At 38.1% G+C, this 27,916-nt stretch overlaps 1 protein-coding gene across 4 annotated transcripts in view; it reads right to left on the bottom strand.

Annotated features, from left to right (window-relative positions):
- TP63 (tumor protein p63) overlaps window positions 1-27,916 on the bottom strand; it is a 194,353-nt gene that overhangs the window by 34,514 nt on the left and 131,923 nt on the right. For 3 of the 4 annotated variants that reach the window (XM_089680150.1, XM_089680147.1, XM_089680149.1), the window contains exon 4: window positions 10,696-10,950. In XM_089680150.1, the coding sequence (XP_089536276.1) occupies window positions 10,696-10,950 (255 nt within the window). Of the gene's footprint in view, window positions 1-10,695; window positions 10,951-21,678; window positions 21,878-27,916 lie in introns of those variants that run through there. The other variant, XM_089680151.1, reaches the window with a different exon arrangement.

The raw sequence follows: 27,916 nt of genomic DNA, 5'->3' as shown, positions 1-27,916 counted from the left end.
TGTCATCAGAATGTGCTGTGTGACTAGACACTTCCTTCCAGAGGTAATGGTGTCTGAAAAGTCAAAACACAGTGACTAACTTCTCTTCAACTACATACATGGTACATTGACTTAGGCAACATCAGATATTGCACAATTTGAGGGGCCAAGAATACAGTCCCACTAAAGAAATATTGTATGGCAATTATGCAGTATGCTTTAGAGGGTGTGGAAGGATTTTTCCAGCTCCGCATTATATAATTTATCACAGTATAATATCAATTCTATAAGTCTATCAAAGTATTGTCATTGCCAGTAAAACACATCATTACTCAGTGAGTAATTCCCCTGTTTACTTCAAACACTTTTTTCCCAACATGGGCAGGTCTGATCAGGCAGAGTTTTGGAACGAGTTGCAGCGTCCCCATTTCTACATAATGCTGTAGGCCACAGCAGAAAGGCAAGTCTCAACTGCGCTCCATACAGTAATCAAGCTCTACGGCGCCTCTGGTCTTGCCTTCTGCATATTTCACATGTATCGTCATGTCTTCCAACTCAAAATCTGTCTCATCTGCACTACGTACACATAAACATGCTTCTCTTGCTTTTACCTATCTAACCTCCCAAAGGCTAATGGGTTTCTGTTTTACTGATTTTAGGTTTTATATCACAAAGTATACAAAGTTTTCATTTCATTGATATAAATTAATAGGTGATTAGAATACCAGTAAAACATTTTGGGACAAGCAATTCAACAAATAACAAACATCTGGAAATCATTTTTCATTAAACTGAGTTCAACAAATGAATATCTTATTGGGAGCTTTGGGTTGATTTTGCAAATCATCATTGCACTTCAAACTGTTTGGTTGAATAGGTTTGTAATGGAATTAGCAGCAAGGAACTTTTGGAAGATAGTTACAAAGAATAAGGAGCCAGCACCTAAAGGAAGATCTTGCTAAAATGATTGAATACATTCAAACCACCATCATCGGTACTGAATAAAAAAGCTAGTTTTGGGAGGATTTGGGGTTTTTAAAAATATAGTGCACTATGTGCTGTCATAAAAAAAAAATGTACTCCTAAAAATATAATTGTACAGCAAGTTTGCATTTATTTAAAGCTGAACTCCAGCCTTATGTTTAGTCATACACAGTTGCACAGGCAACCCTCCTTACTGGAATAGCTTACTCTGATTTCACTGCATGCTATGAGCCTCTCACAGTGTGTATTAGAAACTGCAGAAAGTCAATTAGAGCCTACCTTTTACCTAGCTGGAGGATGTCCAGCATAATCTTGCACTTTCCTCCCCAGCCTGACTCTCCCTGACCCCCCCTTTAATTAATTGGATTCAGTTTTTTAATCATGGAGGCATGGCATCACGTGCAGGTGTTATCTAGGATAGCCTTCATTCAAATAAAGCCTGTCTAGGAACTCTCACTTCTACATACTGATACCCACCAATCAAGACATTCTGAATTTTGCATAGCTCCTCTCAAGAGCCAGCTCGTTACTTGCATCAGGCTCTTGAAAAGACTACTGAGGAAGGATGCTATGATGTTTTCAGGAGACTATGCATAGGACCCTGCCCCAACCACACATGGTCTGCCTATACTGTATAGAGAAGCAAAAAGACCCAATGATATAAGGTATGTCATGAAAACAGTTGGCTTATGTAAAAATTATGGTAAATAAGCATGATGATGAGAAGGGGGGGATTTACAATGTAATTAAACGAAACCTCAGCTTTAATTTTATGATTCCTATAGTAAAATGGAATAACTGATTGGTCTTCCACATAAAAATTATATGAACTGACGATCTGGCAACAGAATACTATCATACAAAAGTTTTATAAATAAAGTGGCCCTATAGTCAAATGTTAACATAAAACTACATAAAAGTTTTGTCGGTATGGATAAAGTGTAACTGAGAGACTGAAATGCTTAAATTTTTCTGGAGAAAATGCTGCTCTTAGCTCCCTCCAGTAATAGACACATTGAATGTCTCAGCTCTTGGCTCTTAATCTCTTGATGCCCTCTGATGGGGAGGATCAAAGTTTAGATTGGTCGATCATCCTTCAACAGAGATCAGGTGGTAAAAAAACCAAGGAAGACACACACATGGACAGCAGTGAAGGGTCATTAAGAGAACTTACAATTTTCCATGAACATAGTAACAGGTTCACTTAAAAACTCTGCATAAGTTTGAAATGTGTGCATTGCAGTTTTTTTTTTTAAATAGAAGTCTATAGCACCCTGTTAAACCATTGATCTTGATCTACTTACATATTGAAATAATCTGTGCACATGAACAATACCTATCCCCTGGAAGAGAATATAGTAGATGTTTGCATAAACCAGGGGTGTCATTTAATTATGAGGCTTTAAATTGACCATAATGATTCAAGATCAATTCAGGGGGTTTATACTTATATACTAGTATTTATTAACTTAACATGAGCTACAAAAATACATTTAACTGCTGGGAAAGCATCATTTATTTTGATTCTATCACTTTTAAGTTTACACTGGTACTTAATACCCCTCCCTTGTTATGGTTCTATACGTTTGTCTAGACAGTATTAGTAATAATATGGGGCCAAATTAAGTAGGTGGGCCTACCTGTGATTGCTTATAGCAAAGAAAACTAGCTTAACAATACAATGTACCAAGCCCAAATGTGTTGCATGACTTCTTGAAAACTAACAAAAAAAAATATCCATACAGCAAAAATATCAGGCTTACTTCAGCAAAGGACTTTTTTTGTAAATCCCACTGATGTTTACTTTTCAAGGATGAAGAATCAACAATCCACAAAAGCTGTGATGAAAACCCACACCCCCATGTTCCTAAAGTGACATTTTAAAACTTATTTAACTGATATTTGTACAGGAAACACAAAAGATGATCGCTCACATTAAAACTCTGACAAATACAAAATGCTGTTTCAGAACAGTACATTGATTTCAACCTGCACCCACACTTTAACACCTAAAGTAGTACTATAAGAAAAACTTTTCTTTTTATCTTCAATAGAGTAAGGAAGAATTACAACCCCTGTAAATATCATCTTTGTCCCATCGGGGAGATGTACCTTAAAGTGAGAGGAAATCCCTACAAATTAAGGGAATCCCTTGGGGCCCCCCAGGTCAACAAAACTAGTATCCCCATTGGAAGATTTCCCCTGTATTACTTTTCTGGGTACAACCCAAAATGTACTATTTTCTTTTATTTTCACTTTCAATGATAATGTAAACAGGACAAATAGAGAGAGTGAAGCTCCCTAATGCATACACAGACAGCAATAAAAACTGACAGGTGTTCTAATCCCTCTCCCCTCTATCCAAAACTAAAAAAAAAAAATATTGCCTTTAGTTTAGTTTTTTTGTGTTAGGAGCCTGTAAAGCATTGCACCAGTGATCAGCAGATTGCTGGTGCCATGCAGGTCTCCTGCAGATTGTCAATGTATCTGCTTGTTTCTACAATTTGTATAAGCAAGCCGATACTTCTGACAGGAAGACTCAAGGACTACCACAGAGCTCATAGAGCCATGGTTGTTCATTGAGAACTACAAGCCAACAGCTGCTAAGGTTGTTGGGATTTGTAGTTCATTCATTCACAGAACACTGTGAATGAATGACGTAGCCCTGTGGGTGGAGACCCGCACGGCCGCACTGTTTTTGAAAACTGACAGCTAGTATGCGGAACTTCTCGCCGTACTTCTGTCAGAGGGAGGGGGGTTAGCGGGCAGAACATGTAACATGTTCTCAAAGGTAAACTTATCCTTTAACCGTTAACCTGACCTTAACTCTCTCCTCTTAGCCTAACTTAACCTCCCGGTTATATAGCCAACAAATCCAGTCCTACGTACCTAAAATAAACTCTGACCTGTCCCATCCCATTTCTTGTACATGAGGGCCATACCACACAAGCCATCTTGTCTGACATAACCTCTAAGTACAGGAGGCAGGATGAGGCCTGCACTACGAGCCCATTAAAAATTAACTTGCAGCTTTAATGCAGTAACCTCAATGTGTGAAATCACATTGTGTTAGCATACATAAGTTAATACAATGCATAATTTGAATGGGCTCTTACCATTGATCAATCAATGTAATGTGCAACCTCACTGAACAATAGTGAAGTGCAGAAAGTCACTACTTGCATGACTGAGGGCCCAGGATTTTGGTGCTTAGAGGTATTAGGGACCTACATTTTATCCTGATATCAGTGTACTACTTTGAAAGTCAACAGATTTATTTTAACAAGACCACTTGACCATAGCAACCCAAAAAGCAATCACTTATCAAGGTAAAATCTATTTTGTTGGAATGGATTAGTTTCCCCAGGTGCCTATTTAGATATGTGAAGGTAGATGCAGGCATGTCTAAGTGCCTAATTTACAAGTCCAGTAGCATTTCACAAAAGCTCAGTTTGGTCAAACACTGACCTCAGGAAAGCTTTTTTTATATCCCAAACCACCTAAAGAAATGATATTATTTTGCAAAAGATGAATTAAAGGACACTTCAGTATCATGCTCAGCAGATCCCAGTTTATTCAGGGCTTAGAAATATGACTATGAAATGGCACACCTTCTTTTCTTTGCTGTACGAATGTCCTGAACTTCCTTACACCACTGAGCCTCAACCTATAGACATTTAACTTCATTGCTTCCTTCATTTCCAAAGAAAAATAGCACAATTCATATTGCCAAATACATTGAGTAATGAACTGCACATTCATTTTCCAGACATAAATCAATATGTACTGTATGATTTCTATTCTCCATAGGTATTCTTTCTGCTCTGTACGTGTTATGACAAGCATCAGGACACAAACAAGTCTTGGCCCCATCTCATACAGAACGAGTTGGCTGCAGATGTTCTTCTACAAGCTCCATCTTGTCTGTAGCAAGAACAGTCATCTGAAACACATCATTTCTTTGCCTGCAGCAAAACTGAGGAGTGGTTTTATTAATAGTGGCATAAAATACTTTCCTACAGGAACTTAGAACTATATGGGCTGTCTACATGCCTGGTTGTTACAAAAGGATATGATATAAACAATGAACCCTACACAGGGGTATTTACTATAGTAGTGCAAAGGGCAATAACTGTATATAAAGAGCAGTAACTCATAGCAATTTCACCTTAAGCTGGCCATACATGGACTCTGCTGAACTGACTGGATTTTGATCCTTGCACAGCAGTAGATTTGCCTATCGACTGCTTTTCAACTGCCCTGTTGGATAAAAGCCGCTCGATCAGTGCTGCGGCAATGAGCTGCAGTGCTGGTCTGTTTATTCTGACAGCGGGGGGTCTACCTACTATCATAATACAATAGTGCAGTGGGGAGGATTCCCCCATCCACCTTGAGACCCAGTTCACACCAATGTGGTGTGGGAAACGCTGAGAATCCTGTGCGTTTTTCCTGCACCGCAATCGCATCGCGCTCATTCTATCTGGTGTGGGTGTCAATTATAAATTAATGACACCCCAAAACAGATCACAAAATACAATTGCCAGAAAGCGCATTGCATCAGTGTTCTCAGCTGTTCAGGTGCGTTTTTAAAAAAGAGTCCTGCACCTTTTTGGTGCAGATACAAACCGATTTGAGCATACAAAGGGTATGGCTCAAATCGCACCACACAGACATTTGCATGTAATTTGCACAGGAATGCGGTGCGATTAATGTGCAAATTACATGCAGTGTCCTTCACTGCATAGTGTGAACCCAGGCTGAATGTGTGGCTGGGGGTATTGGTTCAGATTTTTTGATTCAGCCTACTGGTTGAATTAGAAAACTGAACCATGTTTGGCCAGATTTAGAGTAATCAGGAAGTAAAATATCATAGCTACTTGATTATTTTGGGTATCTGCTCTGTACTTTTTTGCTTTGTTGATGCTAAAAAAGTAAACTAATACTTAGTTTCTTAGGTTTTTCTGAGACTCCATAGTCGCTTGTAATCCACAGGTCTGCAAATCTGCTGTAATACTTATGAGGAACCTAACTTTCCCTTTTGCATTTTTAATACATGTTATCATCTAGAGAATGCAACAGTAAGAAAGGGGATACATTAGTTGTAGCAGGAGGAGTAAGACTCCAAGGTATATGTCAGAAACAGTAATTATGTTGGGAAGTTCAAGTACTGAAACTTCCAAGATGTATAAGAAAGTAATAAAATGTATAGGTAAGTGATCACCACACAACCACTACTATCCTCCTTTAACAAAAATTTCACTTTTTGATGTAAGACCTTTGATTTTAAAGTTTTGTTTTAGTATTAAATGTTGATGACAAATAGGTATAAAACAAAAAGTGATAATGACACTAATAGGTAATACTGGACCTTGGATTCACCTGGATGGTTACATATATTCACAGAGAAGTAAGAATTAAACAAATGGCTGTAGAATATGAATTGCTAGTGATGGTATCTTCAAGGTAAGTGGTAAATCTTTAAATTACTTGGCAACAGACAAGAAACCAGGTGCTCCTGTTTTATAGCAAGTTAAAAGCCAGGATCTAATGTTCTGACCACCTGTCTGATCACCAAAAAGTTTGCAAAGTTAACATGAAAGCAGACAAAAAAGTCACATCCTTTTCCCTTGTAATAAAAAAGGACAAAATTAAAAGCAGGATACGTACAAGGTAAATGCTTCTTCCAGACAAGCACTAACTGTATTTATTAAGCAAAAGAAAGAGACCAACAAAATCCTGACTTCTGTCATGTTTGGTAATCCAATAAGCTGGCACTTTTAGTAACGTTGGGAAACATTTTTATGTGTTATGTCTGCAGTCTACATTTGGCTTGTAAACTCAAATCTCAGCCTAATATTGCCACAGGCCTTGGAATGTATTTATTGTTCACCTTCACACAGTGATTTCATTTTTTAATGTGCTGAAAGCAGTTTTAATCCAGGCTTCCAGTTGCATTTTCTATAATGATATGGGGTGGGGTCTGTTTTCGTGCATGACAATTATATGTGATGAACATCACAGTATGCTCTGAAACCTAGGGTGTATTTTCCAGATATACTTGTCCTATATAACCTTGTGTGCTCTTGCATCTCTAAGCAACACTTTTTGTGCTTTGTATATGACATAAGCGTATAATCCCTTCATGGACATATTTTGGCTTATAATCACCTTTCTTATTCAGATGAAATGTACCCCATATTTTCTGTCACTTCGAGGAACATTAGCGTAAAAATACCAATTAAAGGTCTAAAAGTACACCTATTGTTTCTTGACAAATATTTTGGAATTTAAATAAGAAATTAAACTGCAGTTAGATTTTTTTTTAACTGGGCAAATTCATCTATTGACACTATTGATCTATTTTCCAGAGGAAAGTGCCAAGCCAACAGCAAGAAATTAGGAAGCCTGTTTTCCACTGCCAGGTTTCTGCACATAGTCTTGAGGAGATATATGCAAACCGCAAACAGAAGCAATTGCATTTTAAAGGAGAGTTCCATAATCACCAGTCAGGGCCTCACACTTTTATCATGCAGTTCATTGTAACTATTTATGGGTGAAGAAGAATTCAAGTACAGTTCTATTACCATGATAAAATAATTTTATCTTAAAGCACAACTTCAGTCAAAACCTTATATGTTAATTTTGGACAAAGTTAGGAGTGGTTAGAATCTCTGTCAATGTCAAGATTTTATTGTTGTTTCTGTAACCATTTGGAATAGTCTCTCTTTCTGTTTGGTCCCTGAGACAAAAAGAGAGTAAAATTTCATCATGGCAGTCATTGACTGTCAAAAAACATTTTAAAGTGGATTGAGGTAGGGTGAGAACCTCTATTTTTTTTTGTAGTTTTGATTTCTGTGTTTCTATTGGGGTGCTCTCCTCAATTCCTTTATGTTCACCAGGACAGAAAGTGAGATGGAAACTCCCCAGCGGGGACACAAGTAAAAAACCAAATAGATGTTATAACATCTTTCCCACTCTGGCTAAAATAAAAAAAATGTTTTGCTTTAAATTGTAACCAGTTGCTTACACATTGTTCAATGAAAAAAATCTCAATGCATTTGGCATCTTGCACTAAAATAGCCAAGACCAAGTTTACCTATGTCACATAGAACAGGCAATAAACAAGCATTTGCTGCATCTTGAGAGTTTTCTCATTCTTAGAAGTATTTAAAGAGGAACTATACACTATGGTGCCTGCACAGACGTGCTGAAGTTCTCTGCGCAGCCTTTTGGTCCTGGAACAGCCCTTTGGCACATTTGTGCATGCACAGGAGATTTTCTACACATACACAAAGCAAAGATGGCATAGGGTTGGAACATCCATAATAGCTGTCAATGTGTATACTCTGGGAAATCTGTACATGTGCAGATATGTTTGAGGAAACCTATGCATGCAGATGAGCTGACTTGAGACCAAAACCCCTGAGGCACATCTGCACATGCGCAAAATCTGGGAGGAAAGGAAGGGAACACGAACGTCATTCTTGCCTGGGCAAGAAATGTTAAAAGTGATGCTAGGCAGCACAAAATAAAAGAATTAAATATTATATCCAATTTTGAGAGAGGAAGGAGGGAGAAGGCAGGGCAATATGACACTTAGTTTGGGGTGAAGGTCTGCTTAATGCATGAAAACAAAATAAATGTAATCGTGTCTTTTCATAAAATAGGAGGTCAGAAATGTAATAACTGTCGAAGAATAGAGTGATTTACACTGTAAATAAAATACAAAAATTTCCCCGAAATTATAATGTAGTATAAGCAGGAATATATATTGTAAACGGGAATAACTGGTTTATTCCAGGACAACCAACTTTCTGGGCCAAGTGACACCACCTTTCTACACTTAACAGGCAATGTCATCTGAATATCTTAATACCTTGTACTTGAAAATGTCATGGAATTCAAGATTATGTAAAGAAATCGTTTTTGCTACATGGAAATACAGTATATTCTACACATTTTAGAGAAACTCTTCCAGGATAAAAATTAAAAAAAAACATCACTAACCAAAAAAACAAAAAATGTTGCCCAGCAGGATTTGTGATGTTACAGATAGTGAGAGGTGTGTGTACCTTGCCTATTTCATAAACAGATAATTTGATGCCTAGATGAACTAGATGCCTAAAGGTGGGTGGCTTGTGCCTGCCTATGTTCATTGGAAGATAGTTGCCAAACCTGGCAGATTTCGTCCCACCACTCTCCAAGTTAAGCAGCACCAGTATCTACCCACATTTTACAGTTCTCAACTGCACGGGCCTAAAAATAATGTTTAACCAAGTCAAGTGTTCATGTTTTTTGTGTGTGATAGCAGACAGTGGTGTCTGAGGGTGGATAGATCCTGCCTATGATCAACTTTAGAAACATTTTTATCAGCTAGACAGGGAATGTATTTATGTGTACATATGTCTCAGAAGTAAATGTAGAAACAGACACAAGATGGTTGTTGCATTGGTTGGTGCCTAGCTGTGGAACCTTGCAGATACTGCTGTTCAAAGATCCATGCCTATTCACTATTGTTTCTAAAAAGAGAAATCTATGATTGTAAATGTTTGCATGTGTTTCTCTCCTTCCCACACTATTGTATAAACATAAAAATTGAATGAAGACAACATCAGATGGCTAGATTGCACCAGCATGTCAAACCACTCTTTGATCATTACCACAGGTCTGACCATATTATAACTTTGTCAACCATAAAGCTTGGATTGCATGTTCTGTGCATTTTCTTACATTTTTTTTTTACCTCAAATGGTGTTTAAGATGTTTCAGTTTTGTGAACGTGGTATATACTTTATAGCCTGATAGCTAAAATATATGTGTCACGTTAAACAGGTTTTACTAGAGGCATGTGATGTAGTGCATGTTTGGAAATAAATAATAATTTAGAGCTGTTTTGCCTTTCTGTAGTGGGCGGATTACTTTATCTTGTGAGTGCACAATTCCAGGTGTAACACATTCACCGATGTCTCATCTTTGTCTACCAAATATCTGGGAGGATATCAAGTGAATGTCAAACATGGGAATCTGAGCATTGTCACTGTCTCACCATACACAAGGAAATAAATCATACATTGCTAATTACATGTTCTTCATAATGCCACTAACTACACAGTAGTAATGACTCAGTGAACTTGTCAGACATTCTTAACTTTCTATTCCAGTGACAGTCATTTCAGGAAAATCTGTTTTGTCTTTAATTCATGACCTAAACCTTTGCTTAGTTAGTAGTTTTGTGAAAAAAAGTCTCCTCTACCACCATCCTTTATTTAAAGCTGTGGTCAGCTGAATAAAATAAGAATCTTGGAGCATACCTATGGGTTTGAGGTGCTTAACAAAAATAGGTGCAAAAACTACATAAAATGAATGCCACTTTAGAATACAATAGTGATCTATGTTGGGATAAAGAAAAATAGACCTTTCATTCCTTTAGATAGATTTACCCTCACTTGCTGTCTGGGTGACAAAGGTTTCACCAGACAGGAAGTGAGGATAAATCTCCAACAGTAACAGACAAAAATAAAAACACTTATTTTAACAGCAGAATAAGGGGAGGCTAGAACCACTTTCATTGCTGTCTGTGCCCCTGTTGAAGATTTTTTTCTCATTTCCAATGTGGTAGAACCATTGCCCTCAAGACTTAAAGTGAGAAAAGATTCCAAGAAAAAGAAAAACTTGATTTGGGTCCTAACACTTCTTTATGCCATACAAAACTAAAATGAATGCTTAGCTTACCGTCCACGTTGCAGACTTTGCTGTGCTAGACTGCTGAAATGAAACATCAAAGCTGTGAGGTCCTGGGTAATCTGTATTTGATGGGATGGCAGGAGAAGGAGACAGGGCATCAAATGTAGAACTTGGCTGAGCATATGGAGATGGTGCTGTCACACTGTTCTGGGCATGCTCATTGGTGTAGGGGCTTGTAGAAGATGAGCCATTCTGTATCTGCTGTTCCATGCTATTCAGCAGCCCCAAATTTGTATACTGAGGCTAGAAAAAAACACATAAAAGCTATATGAAACTACAGAAACCATGATGGACATGACATTAGGATTAACACAATACCATATACTGTAGAACTTGTACAAAATGACATTGTCATTCAGATGTGCATAGGGCAGCAAGATATCTCCATACAGTCCTGGGCATAGGTGCACAAGTCACAGAACTTAAGCAGGAGCGGAGATTTGTCATTATGTACTCTAATCACTGTTCATCCTCACCCAGTGCAACATCCTTTTTTTGTGCATATGCAATGAGAGGTATATTTTTTATGGGGAAAATATTTAATTGAAACAAGGCATTGCCAACCTTTGTGATGCAAGAATTCTCTCAGGCGGTCTGTGTTGCTCAACAGTAACAAAACAAGACTCACGTACTGTAAAATGAGATTTGTAAAAATAAAATTTTGATTCGGATTGGATGCTAACATTCAATGTGGTATACATGGAATGTTCTTCCATTAAATATTTTGATAAATTAAAGCAATCACTGTGAATTTCTACATGATCTATTTATCATTAGGTCACAAATAAGTACCCCATTAATAATTCTAGCTTACATAAACACAAATCATAATCACAAATAGGCTATATTCATTATAATGAGAATGCTGTACTTTGAGAATGGTTAAAAGAAAAAAGAAAGTGACCTAACAACATATGGGTGTTAATCTGCCATTTCAAGATTACATGCATTAAATTTAACAATTATGAGAACCAGTCTGACTACTTAAATATTAAAAACAAACAGGGAAGCTCTGGTTAATAAAATGCTTTCAAAAGAAACAACTGAAAGGCAGATTTGGAGATCAGAGATGTAAAAGTGCACACTGGGACACTCCCTGATGCATGACAGATGGCAAAAGGAGAGATTATCTGCAAATTTTGTTAGTGCCTTAACCACATGTGAATATTTTCAAGGTGCCCAGTTAGGAAAAAACTCATTTTTAAAGGACAAGTTCACTTCTGGGAACATGTTACATGTTCCACCCATGATCCCCACACTCCCTGTGACAGCAGATCCGGGCTCTTCTCTGAAAAGACAGCAGCCATGCGGGGCTTTGCCCACATGGCCACATCATTCATTCACAGAGTTCTGTGAATGAATGAACTACAAGTACCGATAGCCTTTGCTGTTGAGCGCTGTGGTTCATTGATGCTTCCTGTCATTGTATAACTGCCTGCTCGTATGAGGTCAGCTTACACTGACGTTCTGCAAGAGCCTTAAATTGCACCTTTGATCTGCTGATTGCAGGTGCAAGGCTTTAAAATCCCCTGATAAAAAAAATAATAATAAATGCACATTTTTTTATTTGCAAAAATATGTGCATTTTTTTTTTAAAAGGTGAACATGTCTTTTAACTCTTCAGTATCACAGCCTAAAACTTAGTGTAACATGGAAACTTTCCATTAAGGTGGCTCAAACTGTGGGAGAGAAACTGGCATTCATTCAAAGGAGCTAAGCATACATTTAGGAGAGCAGCATTCCACATGAAGGTTTGCGGATGGCAGGAAGTCTGGCTTGTGAAGTATGATCAGAAGCAAAAATAACACTGGCAATATCCTCATCAGATAATCATTATGCAGAGATACAGGCAAAGAGACTTGCTATTCATTCAGTTAGTTCCAGAAGTAAGAAAAGTTGGACTTTCTAGAGGTTTCAGCAAATCTTACTTGGAAATGTAAGTATTGGCTTCTCAAAAGACCAGATCTAGCAGTGGGCTGGTGTGTTTGCAATAAAAGATGGTCAAAGCCTTCACCGGTGTCTATGGGAGTGCCTTTAATGTTAAAATTCTTCCTGCCAGTGTTTCTTCATATAATACATATGAAATAAACAAAACCTGACATACAGGGTGTCATTAATGCTTTTATTTGGAAAAAACGTATGCCTTGTTTTGAGACGTAATGTAGTTTAATGCAACATATAGAATGTATTATCAGTCTATTTCTATAGTATCTTAAGCACATCATAATCAAGCAGGGTTCAGTCATGCACCTTTCCCTGCTCCTCCCTACAAGCTAAAATGAATGTCTCTTTGAACCATGCCTGTGTTTGTGTGGCAAGCTGTACCAAAAATATTTAAGAACATTGCTTTGTGCCTGCACACCTAACTGTCCTGTAATGTGTATGGCCAGTTTAACTCTTCTAAAACAAAATTATACCATTATATGCTTCTAATATCACATTTAAAATGACTAACAGTCTGATCTTTGAGTACTGTGAGTATTGGTACCTACTCTGCAACTGTTACTGAATCTTGGTTTCATTTAGCAAATATGCAACCTGTATGAACAATTTTCCAAGGCCTAACTGACCTATAAAGCTGTTGTTAGAAGTAATGCTATGGCAAGTGGATCTTACCTAGACCACTAACTACAACATCTGCAAGTTTTGGGGCAATACTACTGAGTAGCCATGGTGTGCGGGGGAATGTCAAAAAGCAGTCTAAAAACAGGATGTCTATACTGTCAGAATCAATAATTGGTTGGGTTTGTCTGAAGACACACCATTTTATCCCCCTTCCCCTGCTACAACTATGCTATGATGGCAGCAGGTGACAAGAGTCCAGGAGTGCTGTAAGATCATATTAGAGAACTTGCCGTGTTAGATCAGTGATAGGAAAATAGTCTAGTTGAGTAGAGCATTTAACTTCAATATAAAATCCCCTTCAGCCTCCTTCAATGGAGTTGGAGCAGGATAGGGATAGGCCTCACATTTCACACTTCATAAAGGCCAGTTCTTTCATATTCAGCAGTGTTTAGTATTGTCTACTACAAACTAACATGTCTCTCTTTCAGTATCATAATGTGTGTTAGGCTAGTCCAGAATCAGACAAGTACAGTAAGTAATAAATAGTGGGTTTTAGAGTCATAAGAAAGAAAAATGGTTAGCAACCAGAGCAATATTATGTCTAAAATGCCATTTAATTAAAGTCTTTTGGATGAGTCATCAGGAAATTTAGGCATAGAACAAGACAGTTTAAAAGTGGGTGAGTCAAGAAGTCTGTCATTTTATAGACTCACAAAAGTAAAGTTGACCCACCTCTTAAGCTCAAAGCCTAGAAAATGATTTTAAAGGAAGAGCTGTATCCTTTTCTCTTCCTTGCATTGCATTTTGGAGCAAAGAAATGATTCAGAGGAGCTGATATTGCTCAACAGGAAGTACCTTAATTTTCAGAATACATGATTCAGGCATTCCAAGAAATTATGTTATGGTTCTTACACAATTTAACAATATATCACTGCAGAAGAAAACTTTTTTTGGTTCAGGGTGTTTTTTTCCTTAGGGAAAAATCTGACATCTGAAATGTGTTTACCCTTATATTAGTGTTTTTAAACTGGGGTAAACCAGGACTAATCTCGATTCATCAGTGTCCATTTTTTAATTTCTACTTATGATCATTGTGGTATATATGCATTTTAACTTTTAAAATTTACCAGGTTCCAGATTTGCATGGAGTAAACAACCAATCAAGATGTTGTTTCAGCTAAACGAATGTTATTCTAATTGTCACTAATTTAAGGCTGGACAATTCTTTTTTGCCAAGTCACCACTGTGAATGAAAAAAATTCACTGGTTACCGGGTCCAGGGCCAGTGATAGGGCATACAGGCAGTCCACTTATGCCAGTCTTGGGCCCTTTTGGATCAACAGGGGGGCCCAGGCCCAGCTGTATAACAAAAACTAGTGCAGAAAAGAGGTCGGTGATGCTACACCATGATCTCTTCTGCACTGTAATCTGGATGTGCATATAATGTCCTATCAGTAGGTGGCAATAGAAAGGTAGTCACTGGAAAAGCATAGAAATGGCATGGCAGCAAGTACGATGAGGAAACTGGTCTTGTGCATACTCATAACCTGTACACATACATGGATGGTTATAGAGTAGAAGCAGACAGAGGGCTGTAATACAGCTTGGTGTGGCTATAGAGAAGCAGGTAGAAGCTGGCAAAGGGCTGTAGAACAGTGTTGACTAGTGCAGACATTGAGCGGTATAGAGATGCGGAAGGTTAACACTGCCAGAGAACTGTGGCATAGCAGAGACTAGCTATATACATTGGTTGGTGTAGAGAAGCAGCAGATAGAAGCTGGCAAGGGGCTTGCATGTATGTGCTTAGTGTAGTCACACTAGGATATATACCAGGGGGCACAGTATAATTTCTAATAGTGCTTGTTATAGCCTTAATACAGTGGTACCTATGTTTTAGCAGTGCTGCAGGATCTTCCCAATGATTCTTCTTGGCCTTAGGACAATTAATATTACCAATGCCTCATCCACCAAAAGGTTCCAAAAAAGGTGCATGTGTGGTTTGAACTTGGGGCTGTAGTGGAGAGGTGTTTGGGTGTCAGCAAGTGCGTTTCTGAGTTTATGTTGGGAGGCATGTCAGGAAAGCTGTTCAGAGCCTTGTGATTTTTAATGGTGGCCCTGACCGAGCCATTGAAAGCTATTGCTAGAGGGGAGGCAGTCATTGAACTGCTTGGGCTATTGTTAAGTAAAGCCAACTCTGCATGAGTACGTAGCAGCTAATGTGTCTGTGTTTGTAACCAGTGTTGCGCAAGACAGACCGAGCTAAGTCCTGTCAGTGTGTTAGAAACTTAGCTCAGTATGCCTCACGCAATGCCAGCTGTCAATATAATCATATTAGTTGCTACATTCTCAAGTAGTGTTGGCTTTACATTATGATAGCCTCGGCCTTTTGCACCCCCCACTTCCCCATTGGAAATAGCTATATTAACACGTTGGGGAAAGGCCCATGCCAACATGCTCCCTCTCCGCTCTCAAACCAATACTTGTCAGTTCCAGGACCATGACTTTCCTGTGTTGTGAGAGATAGGAGCAGCTACCACAATGCAGGCAAGCCTTGGAAATATTCAGCATTTTCTGTTTATTGTTATTTATGTTTTAAAGTTGTTATACTAGTACATTAATAGCTTGTTCTCTATTTTTATTGTTAATTCAATTATCAAAATAAAGTCTACTCAAAATTAACTGAATAAATATTTTAACAGTTACCTAATTTAGTATCTTTTAGCTCCTATATAGTCAAATGAAGGTTGTATAGTGCAGGGTCCTAGGTTTTTAAAGATGGCTCCTAGTTCTGGGTGAGAGTTGTTCAGGCCTATACTGATTCATGCCTTCTATTCGTATTGTCAGTTATCAGGACAATAATTTCCTCATTTAAATTACATATTCAGATATACTTTGAAGATGGTCAATTAAAAAGAAAGTGAAAGCCTCTGGATGAAAAACATAGACATATTCTTCAGATTTTCCTACATAGCATCAAAGTAATGAGTCAGAAAACACAAGATGTCTTTGGCCTAGACTTTAAAGGCATCAGTAGAGAGGAATCTTAGGGATTGTATTTCGGGAGGTTTTGGGAAGGCTAGATGAAAAGCTTAGTCTAAGATAGTGTGATGCCCACTGAGAAGAGGCCAGCATCAGATGCTCTCACATTGCTTAGTTAACAAAAGAAATGTCAACAACAAGACATGCAGGGCAGGAAGTGTGAAACTTATAGTCTGAACCAGGTGAAAACCTGAACAAATTCAAGAGCAAAGATCTCATGACAACATAAACAAATGTCCACATCTTGCTAACCCTTAGCCTCCTGGAGAGCCAGGTTATGTGTTAACCTTATTATTTGCAGTCTCAAGATTCAATATACATACTGCATAAATATGCAGCAATGTCATGTAAAAATGCATATATGGTAACTATATACAGAAACGTATAAAAGAGTTTTATAAATATTACCTTAACTACCAAAATACATTGAAGAAGTATGTTTTATATAAGAGAAATAAATAGAAAGGGTAACCCTGAATAAGTGAGACATCTTTTTTCATACAGAGATAAACAGTACGTTTATTGTGGCTTCGCATGCAACATAACCAAGTAAAAGGAAGGAGAGGAAGGTCCATGAGGAACACTTGGCAGTACAGTTACGATGGTCATAAAATATGGAATCAGAAGTTAAGTTGTTTCATGAGTTAGAGCAATGTTTATTTTATTGGGGTCCCCCTGTGCATGAACATATGCCACACAGGGTTATATTTTACATCACTTAAGGGAAACAAATGTCTATTGTCAACTATTTAAACTATCCTTCTCTAATTTTCCATTTATGGAAATTTGATTTGCTTGTGTGGACTTATGCATTTTGAATGTTTATTTTATTCTTTGCAGTGCTCTATTAAATGAGTTTATGTTTTGGGGTATGTGTTAGTCTGCTTCCATAAGTGTGTATTTTGGGGTGATGGTATGTGCGGGAGTTCAAATTTCCAAATACATGTTACATTCTGACTCCATAATGATTTAATACAAACCGTTAATCTAAAGCAATTTTGTCTCCTCCTAAAGACAATCAGAGGATATTTGAAGCAGGAAGGCTTTAAGTTCTTTAACATTAAGTTCTTTCTTATTGTGGGTATATCTGCAACATCCTTCTATGCCTTTAGGGCTGGAATTTAAAGGGCAAAGACTAGACTCTCTCTAACACATTCCATGTCATAGAAAAGCACCTGCAGGGCATAACTGAAAGTTTAAGTCTCATGAACACTAGAACAAGTCTCTTTAAGAAAGGGTTCAGCCTAAGTAACATTATGTATTACTCATCAGTCAAATGTTTCTAACAATATTCTATGCCATAGAAGCAATCAGCAGACAAACATATGTCCCTATATTTTACTGACTATGAAAGAGTAATTATTCTAGTGAAGGGTTTTCTATTTAGTGATACCAATGTTAATCTTACAGTGTACTCAATGAACACATTGCTAAACCATTTAAATTTATGGCATCAAAACACACAATTTTCTCAATCTTAACTTAGCTATGGATAATATTGTAGTGTATGGGTTCCATTGTGAGAGATTGCCAACATACATATGTGTTTATACCTCTAGCAGAGAGTTTTTAGTATGTTGGATCAGTAGTTCCACATTCTCTATACCAGTTTTCTCTGTACTGGATATATGTTACCTAAAGTGGAATAAACTGGCAGCAATTGGCAATGTTTTCAATAAAATGTACAATCATCTCTGGGCAGCCTAATTTATGGTGTCCATAGACAGGAGATGACAGGCGGAAAATCTGACCACTCAAGATCAAATTTGAGAGTGATAATAAAAACATACATGCTTGTATTGGACTTGAGTGTACTCCAGCTTAATTGTGGAAGAACAGTAGTGACTGGTTGGGAAAATTCAATTAAATCAATTACTTCCCCTGAAATCGATCAAATGGGGGGGGGGCGCATTTATCTAGAGACACAGACACTGCATGACAATCATTTCATGTCTTTGGCTAATTTGAGTGTGAGCAGGGTGATAAAGTAAATAATCTGATCTCAATACATATATGCAGACAGTGCAGACAAGTTTACAAATGTGACAATGTCTAGAACAGTTATCACATTGCAGTGAAGCGTTATGAACAAACAGACTGCATGTGAAAAAAGAGAATGGAGATGAAAGGTTTTGAAGCATCTCTCCAGCTGTATCTTGGATTCACAGGCAGTTCCCATAACTGGCCAGATAATAAGAAGGAAGCACTTTCAAAGCAGTATCTCAATTCACCCATAGACACCCACCCACATGCATAACTCCCACCACGATCTGCTCTAGCACACTTTAAAGCAAGTCTGGCTACACCATCAAGACCATCATGAAGCAAGCTGTGATTGAATAAATGACAGGATGTGACAAAAAAGAATCATCTGACCACTATACTATTATCAGTAAGTCCAAAATGGAAGTGCCAATGAACCATGTGATGTTTTTTACAACAGCATACAATTGCATGAATCACAAAAGAAAAATAATGATTAGGGCCTTTGCACCTGAAGGTGATCTTCTCAGCTGGTTAACCTACTCATTTACCCTGTCATGTAGTGTGGTTAAATTGGATAATTAAATGGGTATTGGTTTAACCGAGGATTGGCTGTCACCATACTAGCCATTGATGCCAGGGATAAAGCATCATATCTAAACTTATACAGAACATAACAGAAACTGCACAGTAACTCATAACACCTAATCAGAAACCATCTTTTACTGTTTTGTCTGCACTAGACTGATAGCAGGTCTTTTTTTCTCTTTCTTTCTTTCTTTCTCTCTTTCTTTCTTTCTCTCTTTCTTTCTCCCTTTTTTCTCTTTCCTTCTTTCTTTCATTCTCTCATTCTTTCGTTCTCTCATTCTTTCGTTCTCTCATTCTTTCGTTCTCCCTTTCTCTCCTTCTTTCTTTTTATGCATGTGAAAAATATATCCAAAGCACATAGCAGGCATGAGTATATTGTATTCTTATGTTTGTTTGGTGTACTGCACTTTACATACTAACTTCTTTACAGTGCACAGAACTCAGTTCACCTAAATTACTGGGAATAAATGTGTGCTGGCCAATAAAAAATCTTCATAAAATTAGAGTTTATCCAAAAAAATAGCAATAATTAAAAAAATGTTTAAATATAAAGCACAGATACTAGACTGCAGGTTAAGTTATCATATTAGACATGTATATGAATTGCAACTGCATACAGCTAGCACAAGTTTGTATTTTACTTTTATTCACTGGAAAATGTTCCTAGGAACACAGATTTATAGTTTCAACTTTGGATGGTTGCTTCCTTTGAACAGTCAAATAACAAGAAGAGCACCCACATGGAGGCAGCACAGAATGCATAGGGGTATGTTTGCATTACCATTTTTCTGGTGCTATGAGATTGAAGGAAGATGGGGGTGGAGGAAAAGTTGACAAGCACAAATTCCATTCCTCCCAGCCCCCTGGACACTATTACTCCTTAATCATCCAGTCTTATCCTTTCCTTCTTCTCATCTTTTAAAATTGGGGCATTAGCAAAACCCATGCACCAGGTTTTCACTCTATTGTTTAATTGTTTGTAAAGAATATATCTTGCCTTGCTTTACTTGGGTTAAAGAATTGTGAACTAAACATATTTAAGATACATAGACATCAACATAATGATTTAGGTTTTTTCATTATTGGAGAAGCAGATCACACAGCTTGAACACATAGCAAAGACAGTAAACCTTTGAATAGCAGTGATTGCATGACATTTCACAAGCTAATTCAATATAACACTGTGAAGTGCAATGGTTATGTACAAAGTTCAGTAACTTTTAGCAACCATCCAGATCCCAATGTACTTTACACCTCATTACATTAGAAAACTATCATTTCCAATGGGTACTATGGCTTACTAGTTCCCATTGTGCTTCATCTTAACATATCCCAAATCAGAGCTAATAATTAGTTAGCCCATTTCCACTGATAATAAAGAACAAATGTATTAACTGCCAATGGGACCTCAAATTGAATACCCTTAATTACCAAATACATTCAGCAAAGACTTTTCCTTCTAAGAAGAATCAACCAGTGTTAAATTTTATATGCCATCTAATGTGTTGTACTTAGTACGGCTACTTTTATCAGATATTATAGATCTTGGCTACTTGGTGCTTTATTGGTAAAAAAAAATGATAAACAGTGATAAAGCCAGTAATAAGTACTCCTAATACTTAATACTGCTAACTGCAATGCGCACAAAATTGACTAGTAAATACAGCAGCCTATCTTGACCATTAATGAAGCGAAGAGCCTGCCTTACCCTAAATGGAGATTTCAGTTACCTCTAACACATTCCAATACTGGAGCAGAGCATATTATTTTGACCAAGGGGAATAATGTCAAAGATTCTCATTATATAAAAATTATATTGTACATCGCTTATTGTTTTACTCCAAAATATGGATACTGATATCAGCGATCTGAAAGGTTTCTCCTTTTTATATGTCAAACCAAAAGTAAGCAATCTTTTGTCATTTAACACCTCATTAAAAGCTAAACCAGTCCTTTACAGTGTGGCTGTTAGATCATTGTTAACAACCACATCTCTTTTTCCATCTGCTTATAGAACAAATACAGTCACCGCCAACAAGTGACACACAGATCTTTGGACAGTTTCCAGATCAATAAAATGCTGCCCATGAAAAGGAATTTTCAATACTCTTGTAATCAAATCTGACAAACTTTAAAAAAAAAAGTATAAAAGGGACACATTTTTCCCATATAACAATAGCTGCAAAATAATTTAAATACACTACTTAGAGCTTTGTAATCTAAACACTTTACTTTTTGTCTTGTGACACAATACCGCACAATCTGGGCCATTCAACTTAGAGCAGCAGCTGTCCCTTTACTTTCAGGAATGTTAAGTCATTATTTTGCAATATGCAACCAGATACATTTAAGTTACTCTTTCTATGAATTATTTCACCTTTAATAAAACATATCAATAAAATGCACTTAGTAATAACTACAAATACATGCAAAATTAATGTACCGTACAATAAAATTAAATAATGAAATATAAATAACTGTAAATACTGTAATATAAATGTATATCGTTATCGATTACTATTTGCATGCTAAACTATAAGAAAAAAATGTAAAAGAATGCATATTTAAGAGGCAATATAGGTTAAATGCAAAAAATACAAAATTATAATATAACTGAGTTGCAATACTTGCAATTTTTTTTAAAAAGCCGACTGGCTATGTTGCTATGTTTATATATATATATATATATATATATATATATATATATATATTATATTACATTATGTTAGAGTTGGCTGTATATGCCAGTCTTTTACATTCTTGCATGCCGCAAAAGAGTTGTAGTTTATACTTTACCTCATTGTACTGCGCCTGGGCATTATTTTCCAGGTACAACATCTTTGCTGTAAGGTCAAACAGGGATGGCGTCCTCTTTCCACACTCCAGATTTCTTCGTACACCCCCCTGAATGTCCCCCTACTATGTACAAGTTGTGTGAAGAAGGCACCAGTAATAATGAAGTTTCTCTCCCTCCCTCTGTCACATCAATTATTTAAAAGTCTGTTTATATATATACACCTGTATTCAGGTAAGGAGAGGGCGGAGTGTCTTCCCTTTACCTGCCCAATCTGTCAAAAGTTCCACCTTGGTCCCAGACTTGAAATGGGATCAGCCTCTCCCACCACATTAGGTAGTTAAAATTCCTTACAACTCTTACAAAAGAAACAGACAATAGAGACTCCAGACATCTACAGAGGGGAGAGATGGGCAACCTGACATACAACAGAACTATACTGGTTTAGCAATCCCATATACTAAGGCAACTAATCAAAATAGGTTAAGAGCTGATGTTTTTTCTCCCGACAATAAGCTGTAACCTGTAACTTAAAAAGGTGATAATGCATGTGTACTCATCTTGCTCTGTAGTTCTGTATAGAGTTTATGGAATGCTGTGTGTTTAGGGCACATAATCATAAGATGGATAATCATTTGACACAAGACAAGATAAACCCAACAAGCAGAGGGGCAATTATTACAGTATAACATACACATTTTTAACCATTTTCAAACATAATCAGTGAAAAGATTTCAGTACTTTATACACAAGTGCATTAAAAGGGCATACAAGTCTTTTCAAAGACTTCTGTGATGTATAATAAAATAGATTAGCTTAATGCTAATTAAGGTATGTTAAGACCTTGTTTGTATGTAACGTTTATAGTTATATATGCTATATACAGTATGTACTTGAATTCAGCAATATCTGCTCATTACACACTCAGACTTTGTTTGGGGGCATTGCTGCAGTGCTAGGCAATGGTTGTGATCTACCACTGCTACCTTCAATGTAAGCGTATGTAATATATTTACTAAAGCTGACCATAGATGATTCTATAGAAGGCTGAATGAAAAAAATTTAACAGATTCCCATATCCACACAAGCGAGGTGTATGGAATATTCCCTAAAACTGGGATATTGTATTCTGACAGCGGTACCCTCTTCTGTTAAAATACACTGATTACTGGCATGAAGGTAAAAAAAACCCTTCTGTAAGCAGCCCCCCCCCCCCCCATTATATTTAGCTGAGCCCAATCTTGATCCAGCAATGCACATGTGAGCCACGACTCTCTCAGCTCTCTCCCTTCTCATTGGCTCAGAGACAGCCAGTGAGGTGGAAGCTGGGAGGGCAGGATCGAGCCACGTTCTGTCTGTGTTATAAACACAGAGCTGGCTCAGGAGTGAGCATGCATGCACGAGTGCCTCCATAGCAAGTGGCTTGCTATGGGGCACTTGGTGGGGGAGAGGAGATAGGAGCACTAGGCAGGGGCCTAAAAAGAGAAAGACTGGGTCTGCTAAAAAATACCTTAAGAAGTAGAGAATATTTAGCTAATTGAGTTTAGTGAACAAAAGTAAGCTGTTTTCTTGCCGAATAATCATTTTGTAGGGAAACCTGATTTTGCCTTCCACATAACTGAAGTGAACACAGCTTCACTTTTTTCACTGAAACTTCCTATGGACTTGATTTAGTAAAGCAAATAAACAAGAGCAGGGTAAAATTGTTACAGTATGCTTGAAATGCAGGCCTAAATGTGCACATAGATATTTGCACACATACAGTAGTAATCCCTGAACCTAACTACATGTACACTGTTGTTCAATGTGTAGGTTGTGATCCTAGTTTGACAATGCCTGGTGAACATTCAAATGATACTGCCTTTGTGCCTGATTTTCCTATAAAATAGGTGTGCACGTAAACACTTTACTTAAAAATAAAGTGAACCTTAAAAAAAAAAAAACAACTATGGCTCAGTAGCAAAAGCAGCAACATACAGTATATCTGGTATTTATCATTATTGATTACAGTCTTCTTATCGTCCAACCCTGCACACTTGATGTGGTTTTATTTCTATTTGGGTACATTTAATAATCAGTTGTCCTGTATGCAAGTGTATGCAAAGGAACATGATGATAGAAAAATAGAGGAGAGTGAGCAGAGGGATGACCTCAACAGTCTGTTGCTCTTCTTGCACTATCCAATCAGCAGACTAGTGGTGGACAGAGGACACGACTTCATTTCTTAAATATAAATGGTGAGATCCACCTGGCTGTGCTGAGTGATGGGTAGTATAAATCACAGAAGTGGATGGACAGGAATACAAATGCTTTAGCAGGTAAAACAGCTCATTTTTTGTTCACACAGATGATGCTGTTGTCTAGTAACTCTCCTAATCCAGCAGTTGGCTTATCTACATACACCATATTGCCAAAACTATTGGGACACCCCTCCAAATCATTGGATTCAGGTGTTCCAATCACTTCCATGGATACAGGTGTATAAAATCAAGCACCTAGGCATGCAGACTGCTTCTACAAACATTTGTGAAAGAATGGGTCACTCTCAGGAGTTCAGTGAATTCAAACGTGGCATCGTGATAGGTTGCTGCCAGTGCAACAAGTCAATTTGTGAAATTTCCTTGCTACTAAATATTCCACATTCAACTGTTAGTTGTATTATAACAAAGTGGAAGTAACAAAGTGGAAGGAACAAAAGCAACTCAGCCACGAAGTGGTAGGTCACGTAAAATGACAGAGTGGGGTCAGCACATGCTGAAGTGCACAACTGTCTGCAGAGTCAATAGCTAAAGACCTCCAAACTTTGTGTAGCCTTCAGATTAGCACAACAACAGTGCATAGAGAGTTTCATGGAATAAGTGTCCATGGCCTAGCAGCTGTATCCAACCCTTACATCACCAAGTGCAATGCAAAGCGTTGGATGCATTGGTGTAAAGCATGCTGCCACTGGACTTTAGAGCAGTGGAGTGACGAATCATGCTTCTCTGTCTGGCAATCCAATGGATATGTCTGAGTTTGGCGATTGCCAGGAGAACGGTACTTGCCTGACTGCATTGTGCCAAGTGTAAAGTTTGGTGTGGAGTTGTTTTTCAGGGGTTGGGCTTGGCCCCTTAGTTCCAGTGAAGGAAACTACTAAGGCATCAGCATACCAAGAGAATTTGGACAATTTCATACTCCCAACTTTGTGGGAACAGTTAGGGGATGGCCCCTTCCTGTTCCAACATGACTGCACACCAGTGCACAAATTAAGGTCCATAATGACATGGATGAGTGAGTTTGGGGTGGAGGAACTTGGCTGGCCTGCGCAGAGTCCTGACCTCAACCCGACAAAAAACCTTTGGGATGAATTAGAGTGGAGACTGCGAGCCAGGCCTTCTCGTCTGGCTTCAGTGCCTGACCACACAAATGCGCTTCTGGAAGAATAGTCAAACATTCCCATAGATACACTCCTAAACCTTGTTGACAGCCTTCCCAGAAGAATTGAAGCTGTTATAGCTGCAAAGGGTGGGCCAACTCAATATCGAACCCTACGGACTAAGACTGGGATGCCATTAAAGTTCATGTGTGTGTAAAGGCTGGTGTCCCAATACTTTGAGCAATATAGTGTAGATTCACACAGGAAAGCCCTATTTTGAATTAATGAAGGGGGATTTTTTTTCTTGCCCCTAAAATGCAATGGCTGTTTTTAGTGTGAACCAATAAATTGATTTAGGCTCTTTATCATTTGGTCTGGCACTTCCTCCATTGGTGCATGTTTCTTTTCTGGAACATTGCTTTGTGTCAGAGAAATGCTGAAAAAACCCTGCTAGGAAGATCCATTTTTGTGGAACTTGAACCTTATTTTAATAAAAGTGTACAAGAAGAGCCCTTAAAAGAAGATTTTGGAGTGTGGCCGCATCCTTAATGCTCTACAGTTTGAAGCTGAATCTCACAATATATACACTGCAAAAGGTGTGAAAAAAGGCTGTAATTAAGAATGCTTTCAGAAAAAGAAGTGTTTATTGTTTATTTTTATCAATTACCAAAATGGAAAGTAAATGAATAGAAGAGAAATCCAAATCAAATCAATATTAGGTGTCGAAGGAACTTGGCAGGTAGGCTGTTCCAAACATCTTGGAGAACTAACCACAGATCTTCTCTCGATGTAGGCTGCCTCAGATCCTTCTGTTTCTTCATGCAATCCCAAACAGACTCAATGATCAGGGCTCTGTGATGGGCAAACCATTACTTCCAGGACTCCTTGTTCTTTATGCTGAAGGTAGTTCTTAATTACATTAGCTGTATGTTTGGTGTTGTTGTCCTGCTGAAGAATACATTTGGGACTGATCACACTCTTCCCTGATGGTATGGCATGATGGATAAATATCTGCCTGTATTTCTCAGCATTTAGGACACCATTGATCCTGACCAAATCTCCATCTCCATTTGAAGAAATGCAGCCCCGAACTTGCAAGGATCCTCGACCATGCTTCACTGTTGTCTGCAGACACTCAATATTGTACCGCTCTCCAGCCCTTCTTCAAACAAACTGCCTCCTGCTACAGTGAACTATTTCAAAATTTGAATCATCAGTCCAGAGCACCTGCTGCCATTTTTCTGCACCCAGTGCCTTTGTGTTTGTCCATAGGTTAGTCGATTAACCTTTTCTCCATATCAGAGGTATAGCTTTTTGGCCACAATTCCTTCATGAAGACCACTTCTGCCTAGACTTCTTTGGACAGTATGGTTGTACCTGGGTCTTTCTGGTTTCCCCCAGTTCTGTGCTGATGGTACTGTTGCACATCTTTTGATGTCAAGGGAAGTAAGCATGATGTGTCTTTCATCTGCTGCATTACATTTCTTTGGCCGACCACTATGTTTACGGTCTTCAACATTGCCTATTTCTTTGTGGTTCTTCAAAAGAGCTTGACAGGAATATCTCAGTCTGCTTTGAAATCTTTGCCTGGGAGAGACCTTGCTGATGCAGTATAACTACCTTGTGTCTTGTTGCTGTGCTGTGTCCTGCCATGATGTATGACCTGTGACATGAAACTGTCTTCCACAACCTCACCTTAGTAGCCAAGTTTGGCTTTTTCTCTCCTAGTTTTAAAGTGGTTGTAAACCCTAACATATACCCAATGAAGTGATAGAGAGAGATTAAACAAATCCTCCTACATAAGTTGTACATGTTTATCTGCAGTCTTCTCTTCTCTACATCCATTTAAAATCCAGATTTTTTAAAGCTTGTCTGAAATTTCATTAAACAGGGGACTGAAATTACACACTGCAGAGCTAAGTGAGGAGAGCTCTGATAGCTGATTGGAGGAAAGGGACACGCCCTCCTTCACACAGCAACAGAGCTGTGGCTGTGAGTCACAGCTTATATGCTGGAGAGGAATGAAGCAGCAGACTGAAATGACACTTAATGCTTTTAACTGACACAAGTATGTTTTTTTCATATTTCATGTCTGAGGTTTGCAACCCCCTTAAACCTCCTACACAGCTGTTTCTGCTTCAATTAATGACTGTGTTTCAACATGCATATTAAACTGATGATCATTAGCACCTGCTTGGTATAATTGGTTATTCATACACCTGACTCTAATTCTTTAAAATCCCTGACTCTGTGCAAGTGTACAAAGTTTGCAAGTATAAAAATGAATGCTATTTTGAAGCCAAAGGGTATTCACACCAAATATTGGTAAGGCTAGCATTAGGTGGAGTGTGGACTGCAGCATTAGATGGAGGTGCACTGGAGATTAAAGGGTTGGATGAAGAGGTGGGGAGAAGGGACTGCAGTGTTAGATGGGGGGGGGGTGAGGACCTGTAGCGTTGGATAGTGGGGTAATGGCAGGGGACCGCAACATTAATAAGGTGGTGAGGAAAGGGGAATAGCAGCTTATGATGCGGCAGTGAGAGGCATGGGAGTGCAGCATTGAATGGAGGAGTGAGAAGTGGGGGACTGCAGCATTGGATGGAATGGGGGTGAGAAGCAGAGGAAAGCAGCACTAGATAAGGAAGGTGCGGAGTGGGGAACATCAGTCAGGGATCTTAGAGTGACAGCAGCGCAGTGAGAAGAGCCGTAATATTTGCTGGGGTTGAGGGGTGGGGGATAACATTATGGTGGCTTTAAATCTCATAGACTTGTCTTTTTAGATCTCAAAAAGTCTTTTAGGATCTCAGATGATTTGTGATATACATATATATTTATTAAATCTTAAACAGCACCAAAGTGATTCACACTTCCATTGTCTAACACAA

The sequence above is a fragment of the Staurois parvus genome, unplaced genomic scaffold (genome assembly GCF_062004578.1).
Source record: "Staurois parvus isolate SC_StPar_1 unplaced genomic scaffold, SC_StPar_1.0 ptg000235l, whole genome shotgun sequence".
In the NCBI taxonomy this organism is placed as follows: Eukaryota; Metazoa; Chordata; class Amphibia; order Anura; family Ranidae; genus Staurois; species Staurois parvus.
This window is presented reverse-complemented; position numbering and strand designations above follow the sequence as displayed.